The sequence below is a fragment of the Gracilinanus agilis genome, chromosome 1, assembly GCF_016433145.1.
Source record: "Gracilinanus agilis isolate LMUSP501 chromosome 1, AgileGrace, whole genome shotgun sequence".
Taxonomy (NCBI): Eukaryota; Metazoa; Chordata; class Mammalia; order Didelphimorphia; family Didelphidae; genus Gracilinanus; species Gracilinanus agilis.
Genome location: NC_058130.1, coordinates 524,303,198 through 524,326,479, shown reverse-complemented (window position 1 = coordinate 524,326,479; position 23,282 = coordinate 524,303,198). Strand labels below are relative to the sequence as shown.

Here is a 23,282-nt window from a genome sequence, read left to right as displayed (position 1 = left end):
TTGATATAGGCTATATATATATATATATATATATATATATATATATATATATATGTTATCCTATGGCACATATTTCCATGTCTTATTATGAATAAGACACATATAGCTTACAATATAGAAAAATTCATGGAAAAAATTAAGTGAAGAATGGCATGTTTCTGTCTGTATTTAGACCCTGTCTGTTCCTTCTATGGTGATAGATAGCTTTTTTTCATCACGAATCCCTTGGAGTTGTCCTGGATCCTTGCATTGTTGATAATAGTTGTCATTAACAGTTGATCTACATACCTTGTTGTTGTTACTGGGTACAACTTTTTCCTGCTTCTACTCACTTCATTTTACATCACTTCTTATAAGTCTTTCTAGGTTTTTTGTGATTATATTCTTTGTCATTTCACATGGCTAACTAGTATTCCTTTATAAGCATATACCACAACTTGTTCAGCCACTCCCCAATTAATGGACATCCCTTCATGTTCTAGTTCTTTTCTACTACAAATATATATATATATATATATATATATATATATATAGCCTTTTAACTGATTTACCTCACCTCCAGCCTCACCCCTCTCCCATCCATCCTCTTCACAGCGTCCAAATGGATAGTTCCTAAAATATAGGTATGACCGCTTCTTGGTGATCTGATCATATGGCACCAGTAGCTCCCCAATATCCTTTAGAATAAAATAAAAACTCTTTTTGTCATGTAAAATGCTTTAAATTCTGTCTCCTGCCTATCTTTCCAAAATGATTCTATATTATTCGCCTTCTACATTCTGGCCAAATTGACCTATTAGCTTTTCCCTGTTTTTGTTGGTGTTGTCATTCTTCCTTCCTTTTTTAAAGGGACTGATGACATCATGGGGTGATATCTTGATTTGCTCATGACTTAGATTGAAGTGAGGCAGAATTACCCAAAGTTGTCAGCTTCACTCTCTTTTCCAGAGTCTTGGAAGTCCAGTGGCAAGTCAAGAGTCAGAATGGCAGGCGATGGCCCAGGGTACATTGGATGACGTTGGCCTCTTCAATGCCTGATTACGCTCTAAGCACTCCACAGCTCCTGCCTCTTCCCCTTCATGGCTTCTGGAACAAATTGCTCTCATCTGCCCATTCCACCAGTGGAAGACTTTCTATACTTAGGGTAGACACTCCCCTAATTTGCCAACAGGTTTTAGGTCTATTGGTTAACCTCAGAGGTTTACTAACCTATTTGGTTGGGTGAAAGATGGACACCAAAGGCAGCTGAGCAGCCCTGAAAAGGATGGGGCAAGCCCTCCTGCCAGAGATACTAGTCCTCTCAGAACACCCCATATACCCCACACTGTTCCCTGTACACAGCATTTCACTCCAAAGCTTTACACAATGTCTTCCATGCCTAGAAAGCACGAACCCTCATTTACTGCCCCTTTGAACTCTTGTTCAGTCGTATCCAACTCTTCATGACTCCATAGATCATAACTATCTATGGGGTTTTCTTTGCAAGGATACTGGAGTGGTTTGCCATTTCCTTCTCCAGTGGCTTTTCAGAATTCTTAGCTCCCTTCAAGGCTCATCTCAAATGCAGCCTCCACCAAGAGGTGGATCCCAACAAGATCCTTTTCATATTGTGAGAAAACAATAATTACAAAAAAAACAAGAAGTCAAAAGAAGAGGAACAACATGAAAGAAAAGCCCAATAGTAGTTATTTTGTGTTGGCCTTCATACATTCAGTTTCCAAGTCTAAATCCACAGTTTTCATATTCTCTTGTGACTAAATCATCCAGAAGAAGGATGAAAGTATACTGGACATAGGACTGGACAAGGATGAAAGGACACTGGAAGTATGGATTAGATAAATAAGAGTCAGCAAATGTTTGCCTATTGAATATAGATCATTCACTCAAATTTCAAGAATAATTTCTTGTATTTTCTTGATAAGGCTTTATTATGTTATGATGCTAAGTGGGTATATTATCAGGTCTTTTCAGCTACCACCAGTGCCCCAACTAAATCACTGTGTATTTTATATACATGCTACATCTTATAATTTGTAAAATTTTGTATCTCCCTATAAGAACATATGGTCCTCAAGGGGTGGGACTGCCTTTTGTCTTTGTTTCTCCTATACCTAAAGTAGTGTCTTATATGTCTTTAATGTGTACTTATTGATTTCCTGATCGGAGGGGCAGGAATAGAAACAGGAGAACAGTTAATAGGCTCTCATAGTAGTCTATATTAGAGGTGACGAGGGCCCAAATTTAGAGTGATAGCTATGAGAGTCGAAAGAAGGGGCAGATGTGAAAGATATTGTAAGGCAGAAATGACAATACTTTACAAGAGATTGAGTTCGTTGGGACAAAGAAGGGGGAAAATTCAAGGATGACTCAATCAGTAAACATTTATTAAGCAACTACTATGTACTGGACAATGTTCCAAGGTTATATAGCCAGGAAATTTAGGTTATAAAATTAGACTTTATAGCTTTATAGGAAATTTGGAGGAGAGTCAAGTATAATGAGAATGTCAAGTTGTATTTTGGAATGTTGATTGTTAGATGCTTATGGAACATCCATGTAGATGTGTCCAACAGGTAGTAGACAGTAAAGTATTGGAATTTAGAAGGGAGATTAGGGCTGAATATAGACAGAGAAATTCTGTAGTATTCTGTAAATGTGATACTTCAATCCATAGAAGCAGATGCCATCACCTAGGAAAAGAGTGCAGAGAGAAAAGAGAAGAGAGCTCAGGACAGAACATTTTTGGAAATAGAAAACTCAGCCAAGTAGACTAAAAAGGAGTGATCATACTTGCCCAGAAAGGGAAAATGTCATGGAAACTGGTAGAGAGGGAAGACAGTATCTAGGTAAAGTGTCGAAAGCTTCAAAATTGTCAAGAAGCATGACTAATGAAAGGCCATTAATGTTATTAACATGAACTGTAAAGAAATCATGGGTAACCATGGAGAAAGCTGTTTCTATCAGTGGTGGGAGACACTAGAAACTAGACTGAAAAAGAATGCCAAAGTGAATGGTTAAAAAGAAATTAGAAGCAGTAAACATTTGCAATTCCTTCTAGGAGATTGGCAATGAAAAAGAAGAAAGATAAGGATGATACCTTGAGAAGATGGAGTCAAGTGCACATTTTTTAAGGATAAGGTAGAACAAAGCATGTTTATAGATAGCAAGAAAGGAACCAAAAGATAGAGAGAAATTGAAGTTGAGAAAGAGAGAGATGGGCCAAATTGCTGAAGGAAACACAAGGGAATGAGATTGAAGACCCAAGTAGAGATCAGCCTTAGGAAGGAGAAATGCTATTTCTTTCTCAGAGGAAAAGACGAAGAGGAGGTGATGATGTAGAAAGTACTCTTTAATCCCTCTGCAATATCTGATCCATTGTTCACCCTGAATTTATGAATGGACTCTCCTCTTAAGTTTCTAACATCTTATACTCTCCAAGTTTACTTACCTTTAGCTACTTCTCTGCTGACTTTTCATCCTTTTCCCAGCCATTTAAGATTGGGTATTGACCCAAGGTCTTACTACAGAATTTCAGAATGAGAAAACCTCAGGACTAATCCAACTCTGAGGTGACTGATCAAGAATTCCTTCTAAAATATTCTAGTCATTCCTTGACAACTTCTAATGAGAGGAAACCCATTCCAGCTTTAGTTGACTCTAATTAGGGAAGTTAGGGAAGTTCCATTTGGATCAGTCAAAATGGTCTTTTTTGCAATTTCTACCCTTTGATACTCATTCTACCCTATGGTAGAATGGTTCCCTCTTAGATCCACCCCCACATCCCCATTCCAGTAGAATATAATTTGCTTGAGGTCAGAAACTATTCTTTTTTATTTTTATTTTTTTAGGCAGCCCCAGAACCTAGTCCATAGAAGGCATTTAATGAATACCTACTAAATAAATGAATGCTTGATCCAAGTTAGTGACTTTGGAATAGGGATCATGGTATTAAGACCACATTTATCCTTTCTTCTTTAATTAGATATGCATTCATATACAAGTATGAAAATCATGGATTTTTAGAGCAGGGAGGAACCTTAGAAATCATCTAAGCCCATTGCCTCATTTGAAACAGAAAAAAACTGATACCCAGAGATGTCAAATGATTTGGCCAAGATTATATAGCTATGATTTTAACTGTTAAGAGTTTGTCAAAGGTTTTGCTATTCACAGAAATGAAAAAGATTGCTATAACAGATTTCTCAATGTACAGAATTCATTTGATGTATATCAGCACATCAATATGGAGTTTGAGCTATGATCTGACAAGAGGTCATTACCCTCCCTTGGGTCTTTGGCACTCATTGTAACAAATGCCAGTGAGTTACTTGTAGCCTCCTATCAATGATGTTTGAAAAATATTGGGCAAAATAGGATTCTCCTTTTTCTGGTAGTAATAATAGTAGTCTAATATTCTATTTTGTCCTGGATACAAGCATAGCTTTTAAGGTAAAGAGACTCTACTCTCTTTTGAATTCATAGTTAAAAAGTACTCTTCCTCTGGACCAAAGAGAAATTTGGCTGATGGTGACCGATGCCACACTGCAACTGGAAAATGGTGACCTCCCAAAGACTGTGCCTGTGTGTGTGACCTCATCATGCGTCATCACTCCTGAAGTTATGGAAGCCCTCACCGATGCCACATCACATACTATCTTCTTCAAGGATGTCCTTCAAGAAAATGGTATTAGTCATGGGTTGAGCTCAGAGATGGGCAGACTACAGTTAGTTAAGAAATGATTCTCGGTGCCTTCCAGATTTTCCCAGGTCTAAGATACAGAGGTATTAAGTCTCTATTTTATGATAGTGGAGACTGTTGTCCTAATAACCTGTCTTTGTGACCTCTGAGATGATGGTGACTTCTTGAAGGGTTGTTCTGTAATGAGTGGGGGCTACTTCTCTCTGCACATGTCCCCTCCCCTTGATCAGGCATGAAAAACTTACTTATCTGTGTTCAGGGTCTAAATAAACTATCAGGTTCTGACCCAATTTTTTTATGGGGGGGAGATGTTGTCCACTATAGTTTTACATTGCCGTTAAGAGCTGCATCTCATGTTGCATTCTGCTGCTCCAGCCTTGCTGAGATGAGTTCACAAGCTAGCCCTTGGAAGCTCTTAGGACCACCAATGGTTTACACTCAGAGCTGGCTGAAGAGAGGTCCATTACCCAGTCTCAATGGAAGTCACAGCCAGTGGCCTCGGAAGAAGTAACACACCCTCCTTTTGTCTTGGTGTCCCCTCTCTGACAGGCACTGGTTAGTCCCTTATAGTTGGGCTCATTTTAACCACCTTGACATGGAGATCCAGATTACCTAAAGTTGCTTCTCAAAGAACCCTTTTGAAAACAAGAAATTGTAAGAAATTATAAATGTGTAAGCTTGAGTCAGTCAGCCTATTTTTCCAGGGATCAAGCTAAAATCCTTCCTGAATGGTGTTTGATTCCAGTGTTTGCTTGGCTTTTCTTTTTTTAACCTAGTATAATGTATTTGCTAAGAGGCCTTGGGGCTTACCCATAACACAATGCACATTTCATTGGAGACAATCTGTTGGAATAAACCTGACACATGACTGAGCTTTCTCTTATGACTCAAAGTAATTGGAAAAGGGCATTGTCTTCATTGGCATGAATAATTAACTTTTTTCTTCATTGCTTTAATAATCTTCAGTGTTTCTGTTGGCAGGTAGGATTATTTGCGTTGAACGAACTGTGCTCATGCTTCAAAAGCCCTTTTTGTGCACGGCTGATAGTGCTGACACCTCTGAACTGACTGGCCCAGTTATATTAGATGAATTGGATTCTGCCACTCAAGTGAACTCCATTTGTAGCATCCAAGGTTGGTAGTTATCTTAATGGATATTAATGGAATTAATCATCTTAACAGAAAATAATATTTTGTATATTTAAAGGTATTATCTTATTATTTACTTTGTATAACAATCAATCTTGACTTCCTGAGAGTCCAAGGCTTTGTGTTACTGATTGTCTTGGTTTACCTCTAGACTTCAGTTTTATCTATTAAATCCTTTACTTCCCTATGAAGTTATAGTAATAAATAGATATTTATCATGAAAAATAACCCCCAATCATTGAAATTAGTAGAAATAACAAACTCTTAATTTTGATTCAAGTGGGACTAGAGTTTAAACATTTGAGATTGAGATCCTCCACACAAAAATGGTCTCCCAATCTTATTTGTTGATTTTGAAAGGGAGATAATCTTCCTATTGTGACCTTCCTTTTCCTCCATAATCATTTCACCTCTTTCTCCTCCTCCTCACTTGGATGTACTTCATGTATTACCTCTACCATTTGGGCTAGAGCCAACAAGGTCTTAGGTATTGTACACCATTTGTTTTTAAATTCAAACTTAACTAATAAATAATAATGATGAGACCAAATTCTTCTTGCCATCCTAATTGAATAGTCCTAAGGAGAACACTGATGCACTTTGGAATTGAGAGTATAAAGGAGAATGGATTTTCTCTCTCCTCAAGGAAATGAGATTCTAGGCCTGCAATTGAGATGCAGATATTTCATTTGGTGTATCCCTCAAATGCCAGTCTCAGAGTCAATACTGCTTACACATGTGGAAGATTAAATACATGAGCATGAAACATCCTCATTCTAAAACAAAATTAAATGAAACAAGAAACTGATAAAATTGCCTTGCTGCAATGTATGATTTTGATAGTGGAAACAAAAATCAAGGTCTGATGATGACTATGGGAAGAGTGGGTTTTTTTAATCAGAGAAACAGAATTTCCATCTGAGACATCATCTTTTTTTTTCTTTTCAAATATTGAGTTGATTTGTGTCAAGTTTTATTCCTACTTAATAGATATAATTATGCCAATAAGAAAGGCAACTTTCATAGGAAATTTTCAAAGATTGCAAGCATAGGATCAAAAGGTTAATAGACAAGAGGATAGACATCCAGTGAGTACTAAAACAATAATAGAAAATTATTTCTAGACAATGACAAGTTAAAGTAAAATTACATAAAGGACAGGAACTAAGAAAATTAAGTCTTTCATCTCTTTAATACAGATCCTAATTTTAGTAGCTTACCTACATTGTATTATCAACTAATTGCTCCTATGACCAACAATGGTATTATCCCCAAGGAAGGGTGCCGTCTCTTTCTTAAAATAAAATGCTTTGTTTGGCATTCAAAGTACTTCATAACCTAGCCTCCTTCTACCATTGCAGTCTTCTTTTTTAAAAAGACCTTACCTTTAGTCTTAATAGCAATTCTTTTTTTTCCTTTTAGGAAATAGAATATCTTAATTTTTTTAAATTTTAATAACAAATTTCCACATAAGTTTTCTAAAGTCATATGATCACATCTTAATATCAATTCTAAGATAGAAGGAGGCAAGGGGTAGGCAATCAAAGTTAAGTGACTTGCCCAGATTACACATAACTAGAAAGTGTTTGAAGCTGCATTTGAGCCTAGATCCTCTCTCTTGTATCTTCTATGCCACCTAGCTGCCCCTCCCTATTAAGAGCAGGGGGTGTCTTTTGTCTGTTTTTGTCTCCCCAACAGTTACTATGGTGCCTAGTACCTAATAGGTGCTTAATACACATTTATTGAATTGAATAATATTTTGAGTGATAATGCTGATGCATATCATATAACTAATATCTCTAGACAGAATAACCTCATACAACATATTCTCAAAATCCAAAAGAATAAGAGTGTTGTATCTAAAGGGTACTCATCAAGAATTTCAATATTCGCACTTCCTTTCTGAAGCCTTTTCTGACCTCCCCTAACCTCTCCCTCCAACTAGAAACGATCCTTTCTTCCCCAAATCCTTCATGTCTATTTCATTTTTCTTTTCACCTTTTTGCTTATTCTGTAGTTATTTGTGTGCACATCTTATCTCCCACTAGATGACAGGCCCTTTGAAGGTAGCAACTGTCATTTTCCATTTGTGTGTCCTTGGAACTTTGTGTCCAACTCTGACACATACTGTGTGATCCTGAAGAAATCACTTCACTTCTTGGTGCTCTGGGAGGTTGTCTGAGACTGAACTGCAGAGAAAATGCTGGCCTACATTGGTCAGGGGAATTTCTTCATCCAGGAACCCTTTATTCTAGTGAATTCACAGGTCCAGTGCCTCTCCCCAGAACTAAATGAAATACCCTGCACACAGTAGGCATTTAGCAAATGCCAGACTAAATTTCAAATACTGTTCTCTTTATCCTCCAAAGCATGCAGATGGCTAATATTGCTATGAGTGTTAAGAAATGGCAGAAACTTTCCAAGGGATTTAATTATGGGTGGGAAAAATATGAACTTCAAATTCTAGAAGGACTATTTTTTACTGTATGATGAAACTGCCCTTTAGATATTAAGATGGTGCCAGTGGTTTGTTATTTTTGGCAAGGCTTAGTTTAATGCATTATAAAGTCTCCTTTCCACTCAAGCTATATTCTCTATGTTTCTGAAGCAATAGACAGCTCATTCTTTAAGCAAATGACATGGGGGGAGAGTCTAACCTCAGCCTGACTCTGCTCTTTGTAGCCTTTGGGAATTTCTGATGACAAACATCACCATAATTGAAGAGTGGATGACCTAGAGACATTACATAAATCCTTCATTCATATACATATGTATGTGTGTGTATATATATATGTATGTATATATGTGTGTGTGTACATGTATATATACACGTGTGTGTGTGTGTGTGTGTGTGTGTGTGTAAAACGCAACATGGTGAAAATACTGAGCTTGCCTGCAAATATTTGTGACTTTTACTAAATATACTACTTCCCTTGATGAGCAAGAGGCCTTGAGGACTAATTCATTTCATTTTCTATATGTTCTTCAATATTATCATCCCTATGCACCTCCAAAGAACAACTAAGGCCTCTCCTCTGTGCTCAAGTGCCCTGACTCATGGGCTACCATCTTCAGGGACCAATGGAGGATTTACTTAGCATATTGACTTTTTCCCACAAGCTTGTTAGTGCTTTTTGCTGTTGTGTGAGACTGATAACTGAGTCTGTTATCCTCTTGGAAATGTGAGGTCCTTTCTTTTGGGGATGTGATATAGAAAAAGTATAAATTTTCAAAGGCCTTTTCCTACTTGTTGAGAAGACTCTCCTGGACTCTTTACAAGTTAAAGCAAATAAGGCAGAAAATGTTAGAGGAAAGAAGGTTTCAGTACTTTCTCCACCCTCTTTTAATCTTTCCTATATCTGTGAGGTCATTGCCATCAGTATCATTCTCAACCCCTCACTCTCACTTAGAGCCACATATCCAATAAGATGGCAAATCTTGTCATTTCTACCACCATATCTTTCTCTTCTGTATTCTTTTCTTCACTCACACAGATACCACCTTATGAAATCAGGTCATTATCACCTTTCACCTAAACTCATCCTCTTCCACAGAGGTACCAATGTCATTTTCTTAAAAAATGACCATGTTATTCCCCTACCCAATAAACTGCAGTGGCTCCCTATTATTTCTAGAATCAAAAACTTTTTTCATTTTATACTTTAAAGCTCTTTTACAACGTTCTCAACGTACAATTATGACGTTATTCCAGCCAAACTGACTTTCTTTCTGTTCTTCAGACATGACATTCCATCTCCTGTCCCAGTCCTTTTCCACTGGCTCTTCCCCATGCCTGAAATGCACTCTCTCCTCACCTCTACTTCTTAGAATCCCAAGTTTCTTTTAAGACTCATCCCAAGGGGGAAGGTAGATGGCTCAGTGAATTGAGAGCCAGGCCTTCAGTAGGGAGATCCTGGGTTCAAATATGGCCTCAGATACTTCCTAGCTGTGTGACCCTGGGCAAGTCATTTTACCCCCATTTCCCAGCCCTTACCACTCTCCTGTCTTAGAACTAATATACACTATTGATTTTGAGATGGAAGGTGAGGGTTTAAAGAAGGAAATAAAATGTAGACTCCTAAGAGATCAGGAATTATTTCCCTTTTGTCTTAGTTTTCTCGCCTCTTGCCTACTTAAGTGATAGTTGATAGAACTATGGTACTCATGAAGGGATCCAAGGATTTGGGGCTGGAGGGGACACCAGAAATCACCTAACCCAAGTATATGAGAAAACAAAAATCAAGAGGGTTGAAGTCATTTGCTCAAGGTCATACAGATGTACAAAGCAGAGCCTGGTTGTGAACTCTGAGTCAATGTTCTTCTATCACTTTGTGCCACCTCATCTAGACAGAGCCAATCTGTTATTGTACAATTTCATATTAATCAATCAAAAAACATTAAGTTCTTCCTATGTGCCAAGTAAGTCCCAGGGATACAAGAAGAGGCAAAAGACAGTTCTGCCCTCAAGGAGATGATAAGTTATTTCTTCTGTTGTCCTTTTTCTCCATAGGCATGTATAGACTTTGATTTGTGACTGAGCTAGTTCTATTTGGTCTCTTCTTCCTCCCTTCCTTACTTCCTTCCCTTCTTTGTATCTTCTTTCCATCCTTCCTATCTTCATTCTCTCCTTCCTTCCCTGCTTCCTCTCTCCTTTCTGCCCTTCCTTCCTTCCTTCCCTCTTTCCCTCCTTCTGCCCCTCCTCTTTCTTTTTCTTTCCTTCTTTCTTTTCTTTTAAATACACTGTAAATAAAGGCTTTTCTTTGGCCCTTTTTAAAAATATTGATTATTTTTTTTCTTGACCTCTTTATTTGAGGCTGCTGTAAGATTATCACTGACCCTTCCTTCAAAAGTTACATTTATTGTACTGATAATGGAAGAGATGAGTTTCTGACCCAGAAGTGCTCTGTATACTGTTTATATTAGTTCTATGGGGAAAGAGGATTAAAGGGCACTCACAGATAGTTTGTGATTAAAAGTTATGGGATTTGGATAGCAATACTTTAACAAAGATACTCTGAGAACAAAGCTTCTTTAAACAAAGTTGGACAAGCCTTGGAGGCCTTGGAAAAAGTTCCATTGTTTGCAGGGGCTGAAGGGAGCTAGACAGTGAGTGGTACTGTCTCTGGTACAGGCCTGGCTGAGAGGAGACCTGCACCCTGGGGGCAGAAGGAGAAAATGTCCCTGGAAAGGCTGTGGTCATGTGCAGCTTCCACCATCAGAGCAAGATACCATCTTGAGAGAGCTAGAAGTGGTCTCTGCAGGAAGTCTGCCATAGCCTACCTTGTTAGGTGAGAAGGAAAGGAAGGAGGAAGTTCATGCCTTGCCAAAGTATCATACCTCCTGCCACCTCTCTGAATTCTAGCTCTGACCATGATTATAATTTATGATAATAAAATGTGTCATTGGAATGTATCGTTATTGTTAATGGACATATTGCCAGCCACAGTTTCCACACCTATAAAATGGGCATAATAGTACCCAACTCCCAGCATCTATTAGGAGGATCAAATGAGATAATTCATGTAATGAGCTTTGTACACCTTAAAACACTATGTAATGCTAGCTATTCTATTACTGTGGCTTGAAATCTTAAGATATTGGCAACTCCATATGGACCTAACTTTTTGCTATGTACTCATGAAAAATTGTATGTAAATCATTTGAACATTTTAAAGATTTGGTGACTTAATTGGGGAGGATGCTTTCATCAATGTCCTCTCCTTTCTCTTCTTACCTCATCCCGAGAGATTCTTTCCTTTCATCCTCCATACTAGATCCTTCCTTTTGTTGTTTTTTTCCCCCTGAAACCTTTACCTTTTGTTTTAGAATGGATACTAATGATCAGTTCCAAGGCAGAAGAGTGAAAAGGGTTAGGCCATGGAGGGTAGGTAACTTTCCCAGGGTCACAAAGCTAGGAAGTTTCTGAGGCCAGATTTGAACCCAGGCCTGGCTTTCTATCCACTGAGCCACCTCACTGCCCCTTCTGTTAATCTTTGTGCTACTAGTGAGTATGACTTTTCTGAGATCCTGATGTTCCATGATTCCCAGCCATATAGTATTGCTGGTAGAATGTCCATGTTCTTAAAAGTGTGTGTGTGTGTGTGTGTGTGTGTGTGTGTGTGTGTGTGTGTTTAGCATTTATAGAAATACTTTAACAACTTCCCCAAAATAATCTCCTCCAGTAGACTTCTGTTCGGATGTCCCAGTATGGCTTGTAGGTGACCTGAGTTCTTGAACGTTACCCCAGTGGAACTCAACCCTGTGCAGTTTCTATCACACGAAAAGACTTTGAGCAGGGACCCAGCGTGATTTATGTCTGTGGTCTGAGGACTGACCAAACTCAGTTTGAAGACACTCATCCCCGTGGTGGTTTCAGGGTGATGTAATTCATAGCTGCAGCAACTCTTAAGACCATCTACTAACTTATAGAGTAACTAGGGGCTATTCTAAAGATATACCCATCAACTCAATTACAATTCTTGGCATAATGATGGTTTGCTACCACTCCAATCTGGACTTGTCCAGGATAAATGTGTATGCATGTGTTTATGTACTAACTCAAAGACTGCAGGTCCATAGTCTGGACAAGATGAATTTTGTATCCACTTTGTCACCCTTGTAGAGTTATACACCCAATCTCTTTTGTATTGCTCTGTGTTTCACTAGGGTGCCTTTAGAGCCTTCTTCTGCAATCAGACTTTTATTAATTGAATCTCACTTTAAGAAGAGAAGAGGGGGGCATCTAGGTAGCTCAGTGAATAGAGTCAGACCTGGAAACGGGATGTCCTAGGTTCAAATGTGGTGTCAGACATTTCCCCAGTTTGTAACCCTGAACGAGTCTAGCCTACTTGCCTAGCCTAATCAATTGCCTTGCCTAGCCTAGCCTAGTCTAATCAAGACTTAGTATTGATTCTAAGACAGATGATATGGGTTTAAAAAAAGATGAAGAATAGAGGACCTTGCTGATTAAAGAAATATCATTGTGAATTTGTCTATTAAAAGGATGCTCACTTTATATTTTTTGGCATTAATATTGCTTTTTTTAATATCTTGAGTATACTTAAGTAGTACAAGGTACACCAATCAATGCCCAAGGAAATACCTATACAGTCAACTTTTGATCAATTATAATTAAAAGATTCCTAGTGGTAACCAGAGCTCTCAAATGCCATGCGAGCAATAGTTTGGCCACTCATACCCACTTACCACACTCCCAGGTTCCCTACTCCCATTTTGAGTGACAAGATAACTTCTACCAGCCATATCTGAAAATTGTCAATTGTATGCTGGTAAAGAGAAGATAATAAGGGGACAGCGGAGGGAAATTGTAGATTGTATGTGAAAAGAAAGAGAGATTATATATATGTAAGTATGTCCTACCCTAAGCAACACAAGGGATATTAGCCAGAACACAGTGCTCAAAGGAAGGTGAAATCAGTCAAGGATACTTTACAAAAATTATTATTTTTTTATTTTTTACCTTCTGTCTTAGTCATAACACTAAAACAGAAGAGCAGCAAGGCCTAGGCAATTGAGGTTAAATTACTTGATAGCAAAGAAGTATCTGAAGCTAGTTTTGAACCCAGGTCCTCCCAACTCCAGGCCTCTCTAAACATTCTGCTACATAATCTGCCCCAGGTAAGGCTTCTTAATGAAAACAGCATTTAAACTGAACCTCGAAGGATAGATAGGAATTGGACAAACAGAGCTGTGCAATTAATAAAAGTTTGTAGGCCATCCCAACTAGAAAATTGTTCAGATGTTATGTGGGAGGGCTCTAAAAAACATTCTGTAAAAAAAAAACACATTTATTTTCATATTTCAGTTTTGTCATCATTACAAAACCTTGAAACCTTCTTGCTGGCCAGTGGAGCTAAGTCAATCAAATGTGCAAACACAGCTGTTATCACAAAGTGTACCTCTGCTCAGGCAGGGCTACAGTGCTGCCAGATCTCCTGATAAGAACCAGTCTAACAAGGGATTTGGAAAAAAAAACAGCCTCAGCTGCAAAATAGCAAACCAAGATTGGTCATGCTACCCACTCATTAACTCCCACATCCAATCAAGTTCCTTGGCCCAGGCACAGACTTCTATTGAGTACAAGGACTCTGAGCCTTCACCCTGCAATTCTCATCAAGGACCCTGTCAAGGCTATCCCAGATTTAACTCCTTCATGTCAGCTATAATACATTAATTAATTTTGGCTCATTTATGTGCTAAGAGGAACTATTTTTTCTTTCTTCCAAAAAAAAAAGAAAGAAAGTGGGTTTGTTGAGGGCTTCATCTACTTCCTTCTCTTGTCTTCCTTTCTTCTCTATCTTCCTCAGCCCTCAACAAACCCACTTTCTTTTTTTTTTAAAGCCTTATCTATCCTGGAATCAATACTATATATTGGTTTCAAGGGAGAAGGGCAGTAAGGGCCAGGCAGTGGGTGCTAAGGGACCTGCCCAGGATCACATAGCTAGGAAGTGTCTGAGACCAGATTTGAACCCAAGACCTCCTGTCTCTGGGCTTGGCTTTCAGTTCACTGAGCCGCCTAGCTGCCCCCCATACCCACTTTCAAAGCTGAGCTCTTTCTGGTCCTTCTTGACAAATACCTGAGGAAGGTCCTACAGAATGGACTTTCAGCTCTCTATGGCAGTGACCTTAGGGCACTATAGTATATTTGAGATTAAAGACATCTTAGACACGATCTAGTTAAACCCCTTCATTTTACTACTAAGGAAGCTAAAGTCCACAGAGATTGGGTGATTTTGGGGTGGGAGTAGGGGACTTGAATACATAAACTAAGGACTTCTGACTCCTGGACCACATTCCCTCCAATCTACCACACCACCAGCTGAATGGCATGAGAATCATAGGACTTTACTAATTTTAGATACTTGCTCAATTTTGAAGATTTATCTTAGGCTAAGCCTTAAAGATACTGATGGAAGTCAGTTAAACTGTCACTGGCTAGAAAGCTCTTTTGAAGATGCTACCTTATAATAAGGGTTCATGGAAAGGCAAATTAAAAATTAATGGGAAAATAAATAATCTAATTCTTCAAAACTGGTGGATCAAAGAACAAATCAAAGAAACAATTACTGATTTCATTGAAGAGAATGACAATGAGGAAACAATTTATCAAAAATTGATGGGATGCAGCCAAAGCAGTACTCAGGGGAAAATTTATATCCATGAGTACATATGTCAACAAATCAGAGAGGGAAGAGATCAATGAATTGGGTGTTCAAATTTAAAAACTAGAAAGAGAACAAATTAAAACCCCCCAGATAAAAACTATATTGGAAATCATAAAAATCAAAGGAGAAATTAATAAAATTGAAAGTAAAAGAACTATTAAACTAATAAATAAGACTAAGAGCTGGTACTCTGAAAAAACAAAATAGATAAAATACTGTTTAGTCTAACTTTAAAAAGAAAGAAGAAAATCAAATTAACAGTATCAAAGAGGGAAAAGGGCGACCTCACCCTCCAAAAAAGAGGAAATTAAGGTAATTATTAAGAACTATTTTGCCCAATTATATGGCAATAAATATGACAATCTAGGTGAAATTGGTGAATATCTACAAAAAATATAAATTGCCTAGATCAGTGATTTCCAAAGTGGGTAGCACCACCCCCCCTGGTGGGTGCTGCAGTGATCCATGGGAGTGGTGATGGCCACATTTTTTTTGTATTACATTCTATTCTGAATTCAGTAAATAGTTTCATAATTTCCAGGGGGTCCTAAATAATATTTTTTCTGGAAAGGGGGCAGTAGGCCAAAAAAGTTTGGGAACCACTGGCCTAGATTAACAAAAGAGGAAATAGAATATTTGAACAATCCCATCTCAGAAAAAGAAATTGAACAAGTCATCAAGGAACTCCCTAAGAAAAAATCCCCAGAGCCAGATGGATTCACAAGTGAATTCTATCAAACATTTAAAAAACTACTAATCCCAATACTATACAAATTATTTGATAAATTAAACAAAGAAGGAGTTTTACCAAATTCCATTTATGACACAAATATGGTACTGATTCCAAAGCCAGGCAAACCAAAAACAGAGAAAAAAAACTACAGACCAATTTCCTCAATGAACATAGATGCAAAAATCTTAAATAGAATACTAGCAAAAAAGACTCCAGCAAGTTATCACAGGGTTTATTCACTACAGTCAGGTGGGATTTATACCAGGAATGCAAGGATGGTTTCATATTAGGAAAACCATCCATATAATTGACCATATCAACAACCAAATCAACAGAAATCACATGATTATATCAATAGATGCAGAAAAAGCCTTTGACAAAATACAATACGCATTCCTATTAAAAACACTAGAAAGTATAGGAATAAATGAGACTTTCCTAAAAATAAAACTGGTGGCTCAAAGAGCAAATCATAGAAACAATCACTGATTTCATTGAAGAAAAAAATGACAAATAAGGAGACAACATATTGAAATTTATGGGATACAGCCGAAGCAGTACTTAGGGAAATTATATATTCCTGAGTGCTTATGTTAACAAATTGGAGGGAAAAAAACAACAGATCAATGAATTCAGCATGCAACTAAAAAAAAAAAAACTAGAAAAAAGAACAAATTAAAAATCCCAAGATAAAGACTAAATTGGAAATCCTAAAAATTAAAGGAGAAATTAATAAAATATAAAGTAAAAAGAACTACTGAACTAATAAATAAGACTAAGAGCTGGTTCTATGAAAAAAAATAAAACAGATAAAGCATTGGTTAATTTGATTAAAAAAGAAAGAAGAGAATCAAATTACCAGTATAAAAAATGAAAAGGGCAATTTCACCTCTAATGAAGAGGAAATGAAGATGGTACCTTATGAGATCACTATGAGTGGCATGTCATAGTACATAATAAAATTTGTGAATGTGCCCATCTTGTTTCTGTATGAACTGGGGAGTTAATGATCCTAGGATAACTAAAATTTGATTATTTTTTTTTCTTTCTAAGGTTGATTGAATAGATTGGTATAGCAAAAATTTCATTAGACTTACACTAAACTGACTTGAGTTTGAATACCAATTCTGCCATTTTCAATCTGTGTTACACCAGGCAATTCAATTAACCATATTAGACCTTGGTATCTTTTCTGTAAATAAAAAGTTCAGCAAGGAGTTCTATAAGGTCTCTTTCAGCTCTGCTGGATTCTGTTGGTTTGTTTTATGGTTAACTATGAGATAGTTTACACTTCTTGAAATGGCTAATTTCACCCCCCACCCTGGTATCTTTTTTTCTTTTTATTCTATAAAGAATAGGACTAGATTAAAATAATATTTTATGGGCAGCTGGGTAGCTCAGTGGAGTGAGAGTCAGGCCTAGAGACAGGAGGTCCTAGGTTCAAACCCTGCCTCAGCCACTTCCCAGCTGTGTGACCCTAGGCAAGTCACTTGACCCCCGTTGCCCACCCTTACCACTCTTCCACCTATGAGACAATACACCGAAAGTACAAGGGTTTAAAAAAATAATAATAATAATATTGTATGTGCAAAAATGGAAAATTCTACAGTAGCTGCAGTTCTATAACACCATGTATATATATATATATAAACGAAGAGAAGAAAATACCTTTATTCTTCCATAGAGCTGTCAGTCTCCAAATGAAAAGCAAGAGAAATGTTGAGTGCTTCACTCCTTCATTCAGGAAATGTAATGGAATGCATAGGTGAACACAGGAAAGAGTTTTGGCTTTTCAGAGCAATTTTGAAACTAAATCCAAGACCCTACAATAGACCTAATTCCATAGCCTGCAACATGGTATAGTAGAAAATGGGAATTTCATAAATTCTTACTGAGATTCATTTAATTGAAAGAACCACCAGTCCAAGAATCAGAAGTATTTAAGAGTTTAAGACATGACTCTTATTAGCTGTGTGAACTTGGATGGATAGTTTGATGTCTCTGAATCCCTGAACCTTTCAAATCCTTCTCTGCAAAAAAGGAGAATACTTTCTCTGCCTAGCTGCTTAGCTATTTAGAGGAAAATACTTTGTAAACCTTAAAGGCTTATTTATTTTTATTTCTTGTTTACTATTATTAGAAAATATATTCATACACAAGAATGAATAATGAATTCACTTCTTAGTCTTATTTTTTTCATCTTTCATATACAGCCAGTTACCAAATCCTGTTGCATCTACCATTGATATGCTTCCTTTGTATTAGCTCTATAGCCACTTCTATAAACTCACATCTTCATTAAAATAATTTAAAAATAGAAATAAAGTTTGAATTTAAATAAAGTTAAAATAAAATTCCATATCCAGAATAAGGCAGATAGGTGGCTCAGTGGATAGAGAGCCATGCCTAAAGACAGGAGGCCCTGGGTTCAAATCTCTAGCCTTCTAATTGGTCTCCCTGCCTCAAATCTCTCCTCCCTTCCAAAGTATCTCCCACTCAACAATTAAGATGTTTTCTCCAAAGTGTGGATCTAACCCATGCCATTCTCCTCTTATCAAAGAGTTCCAGTGGCTTCTTCTAACTCCAGAATAAAAAATAAAGCCCTCTGTTGGGCATTGAAAGCTCTTCAGAACCTGAGCCCTCTCTAGCTTTTTACATTTTACCACCCTCCATGCATTCCATGATCCAGATTCTACTCATCTGTTGGCATCACCTTTACCATCCATATGTGAAATGTTGTGTCCCTTCTCCTTCACATCTTAACTTTCCCAGCTTACCTCAAGACTCAGCCTAAATCTCTCATTCTGCAGGAGGACTTTCCTGGTCTCCTCAGTTACTCATGTCTTCTCTATTTAGCAATTGACTTGTACAAATAAAATTAATGTAACCAAGAGCAGAAAGAAAGCATAAAATTGGCAGGGGGTGGAATTTATTGACAGTTTCTCACATAGAGATCTCATATCTAAAATAGAGAGAGGACTTTGTCAGATTTATAAGAATATGAGCCAATTGATAAATGGTCAAAAAATATGAACATACAGTTTGGGGATGAAGAAATCAGAGCTATATCTATATAACCATATAAAAAAATGCTCAGTCATTATTGATTAGAAAAATGCAAATCGGAACAACTAAGATATCTTACTCTATATATTTTATGTACCTGGATATTTACCCTGTCACCCCCCATTAAAATGCATACTTCCTATTTCTGCCCTCAGGAAGTAAATAAATATGTGGGTATGTGTGTGTGTATATTTCTACTCTCAGAAAGTAAATAAATGTATGTGTGTGTGTGTGTGTTCCTGCCCTCAGAAAGTAAATAAATATGTGTGTGCATATATATACATATATATGTATAGGTGTGTGTGTGTATATACATACACACACACACACACACACACACATACACATAGATAGTTCTGCCTTCAAGAAGTTAATAAACTTATATTCCTATACTCAGGAAGTAAATATATATGTGTGTATATATATCCCTGCCTTCAGGAAGTTAATAAATATGTGCATGTGTGTATGTGTGTGTATTCCTGCCCTCAGGAAGTTAAAATAAATATATTCCTGCCTTCAAGAAGTAAAGCATAATGACTGGCACCCCCACTCTCTATCTCTCTCTGAAAATGACTCTCAGATCTATCTCTCCAGCCCCAGCCTCTCTCCTTAGCTTCAGTCCCTCCCATCACCCTCTGCCCAATACAAGTGCTTAATCAATGCTTTTTGACTATCTGATCTGATGATGCCATTGTTTAAGAATAATCTTAATAATAACTTTTATCTAGTACTTACTTTGTGCGAGGCATGGTGCTAAACACTTTACAATTATTATCTCATTTGACCCTTACAACTCTTGGAGATAGGTGCTACGATTCCCATTTTACAGCAGAGGAAACAGAGGGAGAGGTTAAGTCACTTTCCCAGGGTCACGGAGCCAGTGAGTCACATCTGAACTCAGCTCTTGTTAGCTCTAGGTCAGTTGCCCTGCCCAGCGCACCACCATGCTGTTGGAAGTTGGAGCTTTGCCTCCATGTTGTGAATTATCAGACACTGCCTTCCGGCTGCAGACTGGCCGACCTTTATCATTAGCCATTGTTGACTTGAGTTTGCTTTTCATCCTAGAAACTTACCCATTTGAAATAGTTTTGCAAGTTTAATTTCATTAACTAGTGCAGTTTTCCCAAAATCAGAGACCATTGTTCCTGTAACATCCTCCAACTCTAATTTAATAATAATCGTTCATTCATGTGTGTACTGCAGGATTTATTTTAATTGACAAAGCTGGCTTCTTGTTCCCAATTCTATTGTCTCCTCTCTAGATCGATTTCTTCCTCTTATTCGTTTTCCTCAGAGGAAGGCGGCTTATCCACCACAGCCATTGAAATGGAGCCCACTTCTTTCTTTTTTCTGAAAAGTTGTACCATATTTTGCATTTTCCCTCATCTTTTATTAATTTCAACACTTTCCAACAAAGGCAGCCTCTTTTTTTGTTTGTTTATTTGTTTTTTGCCAGTGTGTAAATGACATCCAGAACCTTCTAACCCTTCCTTGTAATATTATTATATGGGTCGAGGTTTTCAGCATTTTGCCTGTTATTGGAGGCTTCCCTGATTCAGAATACTCAGTAGAGAAAATATGTGATGTTACTGGTGGGTCTTAGACTTCTCCAGGACGCAGGTAGGCTTTTGCCCACTTCACTCTTGGGTGACTAACTCTCTTTCCATTTTGGTGGGAGAAGGGGATAGCCATGGACTACTCTCTCCATAAGCTTCTTAGGAGTCTGGTAGCATGTAGAGAGAACAGATAAATGGCAGAGTGGATAGTGTCCATCTGGACTCAGAAAACCCTGAGTTCAAATCCAGCCTCAGACACTTACCAGCTGTGTGACCCTGAACAAGTCGTGAAACATTGTTTACCTCAGTTTTCTTATCTATAAAATGAGCTGGAGAAGGAAATGGCCAACCACTCCAGTGTCTTGGCTAAGAACACCCCAAATGGGGTCACAAAGAGTCTGACATGACGAAAAAGGAATGACTTGAACCTCCTTAGCATCCACAGCTGCTGCTCCTCTCTATTGGAGGGCTGTATGGCAGATGTAAGAAGGCCAGAAAAGTAAGACAGAATCAGGTTGTGAAGAGCTTTAAACATCAAACAGGGGAGTATACTCGATACTAAAACTAACTGGAATTGATGGAGTAAAGGGGTAACATGGTCAGACATACACATTAGGAAAATCACTTTGCTGACTCTGCAGAGGACAGATTGAAGCAGGGAGAGATTTGAGGCAGGGAGAAAAATTAAGAAGCAATTGAAAAATAGTACAGGAGGGGTACCCAGGTGGCTCAGTGGATAGAGTAGGAATTGGGAGGACCTGAATTCAAACTGGCCTTAGATATTCCCTACCTCTGTGACCCTAGGCAAGTCACTTAAGCCCAATTGTCTAGCCCATAACACTTGTTTGCCTTGAAATTTATACTTAGTATTGGTTCTAAGTTGAAAAGAACAGATTGAAAAGGAAAGGAAAGAAATAACACAGGAGGAAACTGTCCAGTCCGAAACTAAAGCAGTGGCTGTGTGAGTCAAGAGAAAGGGTGTATCTGTGAGAGAAATGGAGATAGCAATGAGTTGGTTGGATGTGGGTAGTAAATGAGTGTGAAGACTTAAGGATGACCCCCAGGGTTGTGAACTTGGATGACTGGAAGCACAATGTACAAGAGTAATAGGAGAGTTCAGAAGAAGGGTAGGTTTTTGAGGAAAGAACTTCCGTTTTAGATATACTGAGTTTAAGATGCCTCTAGGTTTAAAATGTACAATAGGAAAAGTTGTAATTAATAGGACTGTAGTTAAGGAGAGAGACAGAGGCTGGATATATAGATATGAGAGTCATTTTCAGAGCAAGAGAGAGAGAGAAAGAGAGAGAGAGAGAGAGAGAGACAGACAGACAGACAGACAGACAGACAGACAGACAGACAGACAGACAGAGGGAGAGGGAGAGACAGAGAGAGAAAGGTGGAGGTGGGAAGGGAGAGGGCCAGAGACAGAATTTCACTGAGCCCAGGACAGTTGATGAAGTCACTGGGACTGATCAGAGAGAGAAGAGGGCTAAGGACAGAGCCTGAGGAATACCCACAGGTAGTAAAAAGAACAGGGATAATGGTTCAACTAATGAAACTGAGGAGAAGTGGTTGGAGGGTTAAAATAAAATACAAGAGAGAGCAATATCATAAAAACCCAAAGAAGAGAGAGTATCTGGGAAGAGATGGAGATCAGCAGTGCTGCAGAGATGTCAAGAAGGATGAGGTCTGAGAAAAGACCAGTAGAGCTGGCAGTGATAAGATCATCCTTAACTTTGAAGAGAGCAATTTCAGTTGAGGGTTAGTTCTGATAACTAAAATCAGTCACACCTTCTGAACTTCCCTCTCCATGCCAAGAGCATCAGCATCCTTCCAGTCATTTTCCCCTCACCTTGCAAGCTGCCAAATCCTATAAATCTTTTATATCTGATCCCTCCTCTCCAACAGGCTCCCCCTTTATTCCACCCTACATCAGCTCTCTCCCATACTATAGCAAGTCTTCTAATGAGGCAAAGGACCGGTGTCATCTCCCGTTCATCCTCTCCAGAGCCATCCAAGTGATAGTCCTCAGCACAGGTCTGATCATGTTGCCCTCCTGCTTAATAAACTCCACAAGCTCCCTGTTATACATTCTTCAGGATCAAATACAAAATTCCTCTGTGGGGCATTGAAAGCCTTTCACAACCTGCCTCCAGCCAGCATTTTCAGCTTTATCCTTACTTCCCTTCCCATTATTCTTGGCCATGCATTCCTACTGTTGCTCCCCAAACACAATACTGCATCTCCCCACCCCACCCCACCCATGCCATTGCCCTGTCTGTCTCCCATGCATGGAATTCACTCCCTTCTCACCCTCATCTCCAAGAATCCCAAGTTTCTTTCAGAGTTCAGCTTAAATGGCCTTACCTATATGAAGCTTTCCCCCAGCCCCTGGAACCTCTACCTAGGAGGGTGTTTGTAAATTTTAACAACCAGTCAGAAATAGAAAAGTAGCTCAGCAGAACAGAACAGACATGCAACAAATGGTAATAAAAGGTTATAGTAACCTTGTGTTTGACAAAAGTAAAGATCCAAGCTTTGGGGATAAGAATTCACTATGTGGTAAAAATCGCTGGAAAAACTAAATGCAATCTGGAAGAAACTAGGTATAAACTAATATTTTACACCATTTACCAAGATCAAAATGGATACATGACCAAGACATAAGGAGAGATATTATAAATAAATTAGAAAAATAGGAAACATTATCAGATTTATAGACAGGAGACTTTATGAATAAACAAGAGATAGAAAACAGTGAGATGTAAAAGGAATAGTTTTGATTACATTAAATTGATTACATTAAATTGTGCAAATGAAACTAATGTAGCCAAGATTAGAAGAAAAGCAGAAAATTAGGGGGAAATTTTAATAGACAATTTCTTGGATAGAGA

At 38.1% G+C, this 23,282-nt stretch overlaps 1 protein-coding gene across 1 annotated transcript in view; it reads left to right on the top strand.

The window, feature by feature from the left end:
- SPIDR (scaffold protein involved in DNA repair) overlaps nt 1–23,282 on the top strand; it is a 590,496-nt gene that overhangs the window by 547,332 nt on the left and 19,882 nt on the right. Inside the window, exons 16-17 of the mRNA XM_044682801.1 lie at nt 4,483–4,684; nt 5,681–5,833. Coding sequence (XP_044538736.1) covers nt 4,483–4,684; nt 5,681–5,833 — 355 coding nt within the window. The remainder of the gene's footprint in view (nt 1–4,482; nt 4,685–5,680; nt 5,834–23,282) is intronic.